At 61.9% G+C, this 8,973-nt stretch overlaps 1 protein-coding gene across 1 annotated transcript; it reads left to right on the forward strand.

Annotated features, from left to right (window-relative positions):
• Positions 1-6: 6 nt before the first annotated feature.
• On the forward strand, positions 7-8,624 carry EFNA3 (ephrin-A3; the record flags this gene model as incomplete). Its single annotated transcript, XM_011928262.1, has 5 exons — positions 7-122; positions 6,165-6,478; positions 6,955-7,020; positions 7,206-7,283; positions 7,497-8,624. Coding segments are annotated over 5 exons (705 nt in total), but the record flags the coding sequence as incomplete, so codon positions are not given.
• Between the last annotated feature and the right edge of the window lie 349 nt (positions 8,625-8,973).

Here is an 8,973-nt window from a genome sequence, read left to right on the forward strand (position 1 = left end):
GCGGCTCCGCTGCTGCTGCTGCTGCTGCTTGTGCCTGTGCCGCTGCTGCCGCTGCTGGCCCAAGGGCCCGGAGGGGCGCTGGGAAACCGGCATGCGGTGTACTGGAACAGCTCCAACCAGCAGTGAGTCGGGGACCCTGGGAGTCCGCGCGTCCGGTGTCAGTGAGATGGGGAGCCAGTGGGCCCGAGAAGTCCTGGGGGATCCCGGGGTGGGAGTCCTGGGAGACCAGAGCTGGGGGCTGGGAGGTGACAGAGAGGGGGATGCACTCTGTGGGCGTCTAGGAAACTCGGGGGTGTCTGAAGAGGCTGTTGGGCTACAGTAAGGAGCGCTCGGGCCGTGCGGAGGAGGCTGCTGGAGGGGTCCCCCACCCCATCTTGGCTTCTCTCCGCACCCGCCGCTGTAATAGCATGCCCCTGTCCCATAGTCCCCTCAGTTGGGCTGGGGTTTGGGGGTAGCGGTGTGGTGGGGATAGGCCGCTGCATTTTTGGGCCCAGGGATGACCTGTTTTGGGCCATGAGGGCTTCCAGGGGTTCTGTCTAGGACTCCTGCTTTTAAAAGTGGGGTGCAGAGCTGAGGCAGGGAGTCCGACCGAGCACCTCCCTAGAAGGAAGGCGAATGGGTTGTCTTGGTTGTCTGGATAAGCCCGGCTGGGGTGAGCTAGGGCTGGGTCGCCAAGTTGGGGGGCCCTGGGAATGCTGCTTGGTTAGGATGGGAACGTAGGGTACCGGCGAGAGGGAAGGAGGCAGAGAGATGTCGGTGTGTCACACATGCACACACACGCCCGGGCTGGGGACGGCGAATGGCTCCAAATGTGAGCGGGCGTGCGCGGCTGTCAGTGTGCGTGTGTGTCTGAGTGTGTGATTTGTGTGTCTGCGTCGGCGATCGTCTGGGGGTGGGAGCGGGCGGCGGGTCGGGGAAGGGGCTGCGGTCGCTGTCCGCGCGGCAGGCTGCGTCTGGGCTGGGGTGGCTGTTGGCGCCGCTGCGGTCTGGGCGGGTGTCAGGGCGGCCGTGTGGTTTCCCGGGGTGTGTGGCGCGGCGGCCGGGTGCTGGCTGCGGGGCCGGGTCCTCATTCTGCTCAGTCCTTGCTGCCCTTGTCTTCTCCTCCCCGCCACGCCGCCGTGTGTATCACCCTGGCCACCTTAGTGTGTGTCTGTGTTGGTAGGGGGGGATCCCTGGGGACGCGGGGGTCACTGTCACACCTGCCCGGGCGGTGGCGGCAGCACTGCCTCTGGCTCCCCACCCCAGGGACCAACCAGGGAGCAAATGGCCAGACCCCAGGGGAGGGGACCGGGAGGGCCGGGCGGCCGCGACCCCCCAACCTTTCGGAGGAGGGGCTGCCGCTCGCCGCTCCGCTCTTTGTTGTTTGGGGCTCCGCGCCTCCGTTTGGGGCTCCGCGCCTCCCCCTCTCTCCCTCCTCGCGCCCGGAGTGTCAGACTGGGGGTGGGGATGAGCCAACGACGCCCCCCTCTTGCTTCCCATGGAAACCTCGGGGGTGGGGACGTGGCCCCTCCCCCCCGGAGCGGGACTCCAAGAACTCCGGGGGGCGCTGGGGGCTGACTTTCCAGCTCTATCTAGCTCAGCCCCCTCCCCCAGACTCACACGTCCGCCCCCCACCCCGCTAGAGTCTGGCGGGGAGTGGAGAGCTCGCAGGTGAGGGGCCCCGGGTTCCCCGCCACCCTTGGAGCACCTCAGCGTTCTTAGCGGAAGCCAGAGCAGGGGAGGATGCGGGAATAGGTTTGGGGGGGGGAGGTGTTGATCAGGTTCCCCTCCCCCGCATACACCTGGGCGCAGGTGAAAGCTCAGGGAGCGGGTGGGGGAGCCCGGGTTCCGGGAGCCTCCCTTATGTCCTCTCTACTCCGTGCGGGCCTGGGCCGGCAGAGGTAGGAGGGGGTGCACACTGGGCCAGGAGGCTGCCGCCGCCCCCGCCTCGCTTCCCGGGCCTTTGTTGCCGCTGCGCCCGGGCTCCCTGGCTCCCTCACTGCGGCAGCCGCGGCCCCATAAATCGTGAGAGCGACGTGCTCCGGAGCCGAGAGTGGAGAGGGCCGGGTAGCTGGGGGCGGGGCCGACCGAGCCACGGGCTCCCGCGCCCCCTCCCCCTAGTCACGTGAGCTGGGCTCCTGGCTCCCACCTCCCGTCACGTGCGGAGGGTCGCTGCCCCTTGGGGTCACGTGGGGAGGGTCTTGCGACCCCGCCTCCTGGGGGTCACGTGGGAGGGTGCTGATGGGACACGTGCGTCGGCCTCCTTTGACAGACCTGGGGACAGTGCCCTGCACACCGGCCACGACCTAGCCCTCTGCCCCCGACTCAGTACTTCCGTTTAGTCCCGTGGAATAGGAGAGACCTGTTCCCAATCTGGCCCAGAAACTAGGGGTGGGGGGACTGTATTGGAGGGATGCATTAGAATGTGAGGTCGAGGAGTCCCCTAAGCCGGGAATCGAACTTGGTGAGGCGGGTTGGGACGGCCGATGGCCAAATGTATGCCCCCTGGCCTGTGTTTCATTTCTTTGCAGAGCTGAGCAAGGATGTTGGTATTCGCCCCTGTCTCAAGGAGCCTCAGGAACATCTTTCTATATGGCTGTCTCTCTACCTATCTCTGAAATGCTTCTGTTGCTGATCTGTGTTTCATTCATACATTCATTCAACAAATACTTATTGAGGCTCTACTACGTCCCTGATGGTCTTTCTCTGTGTTTTCTCCCAGTCTCTGAGTCTCAGCCCTGCACCCTTCCCTGTCTCTGCTTCTCTCCTTTGCGTCTCTATCTCCGTCTCCGCTGTCTGTGGGCCTCTCTGGCCTGCCTGTCTCTCCTGTTCTCCAAGACTCTCGGTTCTTGTTCTCTTCCCTGCCTCTCTCGGTTTCTGGCTTCTCTATCGCGCCGTGTCTCCCTTCCTTTCCCCTTTTAGTGAATCCGGCCTCTGTGTGTCTCGGTGTGTGTGTCCCCCTCACTCCGTCTCTGTGTCTCGCTTTCGGCGGGTCTCTCGCTCCTCTCCGCCGCTGCAGATCAATAAACCTTCGCCGCCGCCGCCGCCGCTGTCGCAGGGAGGAGGGGCGGAGGTGTCGGGCGCACTGATTCTCCACTACCCGACGCGGCCCAGGGAAGCCTTGCGCCCAGACCCGGGCTGACCAGACTGGGACGGGAGGGGCGCCGAGGCCCAGGGCGCCTGAGGGGCGCAGGGGTGTCAGCGTGCAACCGCCGCCCCCTGAGCGTTCCCGCCACCACCGCCACCACCCTCAAAGCCCGGGCGCGCGGACCCCACGCCGCGCACACGTGGTCCGGCCTCGCCTGCTGGAGCGGGCGGCGCGCAGTCTCGGGGACGCGCGTTAGAGGGAAGAGGAACCCGGGTCTACGTTCTTCCTCCATCCCTTTAACTCTGCAGCCCGGCATCTAAGGCCGGGGCTGCGGGTGGGGGATGGCGAGGATTTGACAAGTTCAGGGCCCCCTGGGATACCTTCCCTACTCTCTGGTCTTGTTAGACACCCTGTTTACTGCCCTAATTGCTCCGGGCTGGGGGAGAAGTTTGCTCTTTCCCTGCTCCGCCCCCCGGCCCCTCCGCTGACACTCCAGGTTAAGTGAGGCCAGGCGCGGGCCGGCAGGGCACTGAAAGAGACAGAGAGGTGTCGGGATGCGCCTCAGAAGCGGTGAGAGTCGGGAGAGACCGAAATAACGGGGTGAGAGGGCACCCCCTCCAAATGGGGTGTGTCGGCATTCGCCTTTCTGCAAGAGAGGCGAGAGGCTATAGGGGATGAAGTGGAGTAAGAAGAGAGAACAGTACGAAGGGGCAGAGCACAACCCGATCCCCAGGTCCCAGGCCACCCTCACCCTTCCGCAGGAGGTGCGGCCCTGGAGGCGGGGTTAGCTGCGGAGCTTCGCAGGGGCCCAGGGGCACCTCTCTCTCCGCACTACTAGGGAGAGGGAGGGAGGATGACAGTTTCAATTAAAGTGCCCAAGCCATGCAGACACGTTGGGTCTCCAAAGAGTTGTGTCTGGGAATTCCTTGGCTCCCACCCCGTTTGTCCCCGTGCCCTCTGTGTACCAACTGGGCCCAGCCACCCCACCGCCAGGTCTTTCTCTCACATACCCAGCCTTGGGGGGATTTCAGGGGCTGTTCCTGCCACACAGCGCAGGAGTACTTAACAGATAGCTTCTCTTCACCTATGGTCGCCCTGCAATCTTTTTTATAAGGCTAGTCCTGCCCTGTTGAGGAAATGGAATTACCTGTAGGAATACCTTGGGTGTTGGCTTCCTCCCTGCTGGAATGGGGTGTGTTGTAGGGGGAACTGGGCGGTACAGCAGGGAGGGGCTGCTTCAGAGTGGGACTGGAAACATGGGTGAGGCTCAGAGACAGAGATCCCAGTGTGGCTGTGCAGCTGCTCCAGACCTGGCACCCTCACCGCTGGCGGCCCCCTCCCCAAGGCCTGAGGGGAGGAACAGACTATGGGGTTGGCAATGGACAGGCAAGCCTAGGATGGCAGCTTGGAGCCAGGCCTGGTCTAACCCGTTTTCCTGCTCCCAGTGCCCCAGGCCGAGACTCCTGCCCACCTGAGTGCCAGGGCAAGGGAGGGGCCTGAGTGACCCATAACTCCCATGGGAACGGAGTGGGGCTGATGGCATTCCTGATGACCCAAGGAGGCTGTGCCAATTCTTACTGGGGTACCTAAACATCAGCTCTCTGCCTGCCTCACTGCCAGGCTTGGAATGGGTTGCTGGTGGAGGGGACAGCACAGGCAAAGCCAAGGAAGTGGGGTCAGTGAGGAGGGACCCTCAAGGCCCCACCGCATGCAGAAGCCTCCACGCTCATTTCTTTAATGCATCTAATTACTGTTTGGGGAACTGGGTAGTGCCTGGTGACGCAGAGAGCCAGTCTCTCCCCTCAGGGAGCTCACAGGGACTAGGGACCCCATGATTTGACATTTTGCCAAGAACCCCATGCCTTCCTGTGTCCACCACTCTCCTGGCACTGCCAAGATATGTGTATTCTTACCCTAAAGAAATTAGGGAAAACCCCTGCCCCCTCTCCATTCAGAGGTTTCTCCATCCCCACACCGCTCAGTACCGCCATCGAGGATGTTAAGACCAGCACTTTGATGGTGACTAGCAAGGCAGGTGGGGATTACAAGGGACCCAGCATCTGCTTCTGTGTCCCAAAGAGGGATCAGGGAAATAAGAGGCGCAGCCATCTTGTCTAGGCCCTGTGCCCACTGCTCTGCCCAGCATCATTAAGGGGGGCCGTTGTGCCAGGTTGAGGAAGGAGGTGCACATTGCACAATGAGACAGAAGTTTGGGCTGGTTGGCATGATGCCACGTGGAGTCTTGGTGCTGAGTCCCTTAGCGCCCTCATGTGTTTAAAGTTCCTGGGAGCCTAATTGTCCTTGGCCTCAGGGTGGGGTCTCTGTCACGGGACTCAAGGTACAGAAGCCAGTGATACTGTAGTATGGGGAGGGCAGGGAGAGACCCCCAGATTGGTGGGGTCAACCAATACTGGCATGCGGGCCAGCACACATACAGCCCAGCTTTTCTGTGTGTCTGCCTCCTATGAGTGGGCGGTGGACATATTTGTGTGTGTGCCATAGAACTTATGCATGTATATGCATGAAACCGCCAAACATGCGTCTGTAAGGGCAGGTCCTGTTGGACTGGCCCCGGGGGTGGACTGGCAGCCGCAGGGAAGCATGGTGGGAGAAGCGATTGAGGGTGTGTGTGTCCCTCGGAAGGGATCCCTCCCACGTTCACCCTTGGCTTCCATCCCTCCCATCCCTCCTCCCGGCTGCTGAATTATGGGGGATGGACGGAGGAAATCCGGGCCTGGGTCTGGGAGTCGCTGGGGCCTGCGCCGTTTCTGTGGCAACCAAAGCGTACGCTCCCTTCTTCCCTCCGCCCCTCTCCCTCGCCTCCTTTTCTTTGGAGGCAGGCCGGGCTTCCCTGCGCCTTTGCTGCCCTCTGGTGGCCAACAGGAGAAGGACAGACCAAGAAGGAGGGCATGGAAGGAGAGTTAGGGGAGCGGCGGCACTAGGGCCCCGGGGGCAGAGACAGGGCTGAGCCGCGAGGAAGCTCGGAGGAAAAGTCTGGAGGCTACGGGGACCCTGGGGAGGGGCTGCGGAGCGGTCAGATGGAAAGCAGCTTTGCTCTGGGGTTTCTTCTCTCTGAGCCGCTTCCTCTTCCCCACAGCCTGCGGCGAGAGGGCTACACCGTGCAGGTGAATGTGAACGACTATCTGGATATTTACTGCCCGCACTATAACAGCTCGGGGGTGGGCCCCGGGGCGGGTCCGGGGCCCGGAGGCGGGGCAGAGCAGTACGTGCTGTACATGGTGAGCCGCAACGGCTACCGCACCTGCAACGCCAGCCAGGGCTTCAAGCGCTGGGAGTGCAACCGGCCGCACGCCCCGCACAGCCCCATCAAGTTCTCGGAGAAGTTCCAGCGCTACAGCGCCTTCTCGCTAGGCTACGAGTTCCACGCCGGCCACGAGTACTACTATATCTGTGAGTGACGGTGGCCGGGCGGGCGGGTCTGAACGCGAGAGTCTGAGTGACAGCCGGGGGGTGGAGCCCCGAGGCTCCGGGGCGGGGCCGGCTCGGCGGGCTCCAGGTCTCGCGGCTGAGAGACCCGGGAGAAGGCGTGGGCACGGGGCGCCTCAGGGGTTCAGCTTAGACAAGGTCGTGGGGCCAAGAGAGGAGTTTGGTGACAGTCCCAAGTTTGGGCTGCGGAGAATCGCTGTTTCTGTGAGGGACATTCCGGGGTTGGAACATCAGGGATCCCAGTTTCTTAAGGGATGGGATCAAAGGGGCTTCTGGGGCCGACAGCAGAGCTACAGTGGCCTGTGTCCAAAGGGTAGGGGAGCTCCTGAAGGAGACCGCCCGACGGGGACAGTTTGAAGGGGGTGAGAAATAGAGCCATCGAGGGAGGGCACAGGGCACGAATTGGGCGAAAGTGACTCAGGGCCCTGTCTCCTCCCCAGCCACGCCCACTCACAACCTGCACTGGAAGTGTCTGAGGATGAAGGTGTTCGTCTGCTGCGCCTCCAGTGAGTAGACTCGGCTCCGAGCTGCGCCCCCATCCTCAGCTCCCTGCTTTGGGGCTCCCCTGGCTTCCTGGGGGTGGGGGTGGAGGGCACAGGTGAAGGGGGCTTGCTCCCCAGCCGTAGCAAGGGGAGGGAATCCTGGCCCTGACTCTCCCCTCCTCTCTCCCCACCCGCACCCCACCCCGCAGCATCGCACTCCGGGGAGAAGCCGGTCCCCACTCTCCCCCAGTTCACCATGGGCCCCAATGTGAAGATCAACGTGCTGGGTGAGTCTGCGCAGCGCCCTCTGGTGGCCACTGCTGGAACCGCAGCCCCCCACCCCGGTGCCTGCCCACCTCGCATGCCTTTCCCAGGGGCACTGATCCTTCCTACCCCGTGGGTGATCACGTCCCTGGCTCCACTGCTGCTGCCGCTGCCGCGTGCCCCTGCCCTGGCGCGCAGCCCAGCCCTCACCAGTCTGTCTATTCCTCTATCCACAGAAGACTTTGAGGGAGAGAACCCTCAGGTGCCCAAGCTTGAGAAGAGCATCAGCGGAACCAGCCCCAAACGGGAACACCTGCCCCTGGCCGTGGGCATCGCCTTCTTCCTCATGACGTTCTTGGCCTCCTAGCTCTGCCCCCTCCCCTGGCGGGGAGAGATGGGGCGGGGCTTGGAAGGAGCAGGGAGCCTTTGGCCTCTCCAAGGGAAGCCTAGCAATGGAGCCTAGACCCCTCCTCCAGTGGCTAGAAGTGGGGCCTGCACCATACATCTGTGCCCGCCCCCTCTACCCCTTACCCCCAGGTAGGGCACTGTAGTGGACCAAGCACAGGGACAGCCATGGGTCCCAGGTGGCCTTGTGGCTCTGGTAATGTTTGGTACCAAACTTGGGGGCCAAAAAGGGCAGTGCTCAGGACTCCCTGGCCCCTGGTACCTTCCCCTGACTCCTGGTGCCCTCTCCCTTTGTCCCCCCAGAGAGACAGATGCCCCCAGAGAGAGCAAATCGAAGCATGGGAGGCACTCCCATTGTTCTCCAGGGGCAGAACATGGGGAGGGGACTAGATGGGCAAGGGGCAGCACTGCCTGCTGTCTCCTTCCCTTGTTTACAGCAATAAGCACGTCCTCCTCCCCGACTCCCACTTCCAGGATTGTGGTTTGTATTGAAACCAAGTTTACAAGTAGTCACCCCTGGGGGGGGCAGGCAGTGGACAAAGATGGCAAGGGGTGGGCATTGGGGTGCCAGGCAGGCATGTACAGACTCTATATCTCTATATATAATGTACAGACAGACAGAGTCCCTTCCCTCCTTAACCCCCTGACCTTTCTTGACTTCCCCTTCCAGCTTCAGACCCCTTCCCCACCAGGCTAGGCCCCCCACACCTGGGGGACCCCCTGGCCCCTCTTTTGTCTTCTGTGAAGACAGGACCTATGCAACGCACAGACACTTTTGGAGACCGTAAAACAACAGCGCCCCCTCCCTTCCAGCCCTGAGCCGGGAACCATCTCCCAGGACCTTGCCCTGCTCACCCTATGTGGTCCCACCCATCCTCCTGGGCCTTTTTCAAGTGCTTTGGCTGTGACTTTCATACTCTGCTCTTAGTCTAAAAAAAATAAACTGGAGATAAAAATAACTGAGTGTGTGTGATTTCAAGGGGCCATCACCCTTCTGTTACACTTGTTAAACCCCACAGGTCACAGGGCCTGGGTAGGAGAGGGAATTCTGGGGCCAAAGAGTCACAACAAGGTGTTCAGACCTTATTCTGGGGCTCATCTTCTTTATAAAGGCGACGCTGCATGGAAAGAGTAACAGGGGCCTCCTGGCAGGGCCTGGTTGACTTTGGGCAAATCACTCAACCTCTCTGATTCTCAGGTATCCCACCAGAAAAACTGGTTGTGGTATCTCTCTGTCAGGGTTGGTGTAGGGATTAAATGACGTTAAGGAGTTAAAGGCTCCGTCAATTATGGTTTCCACCTTTTCTT

This window comes from Colobus angolensis, unplaced genomic scaffold, assembly GCF_000951035.1.
Source record: "Colobus angolensis palliatus isolate OR3802 unplaced genomic scaffold, Cang.pa_1.0 Scaffold77, whole genome shotgun sequence".
Taxonomy (NCBI): Eukaryota; Metazoa; Chordata; class Mammalia; order Primates; family Cercopithecidae; genus Colobus; species Colobus angolensis.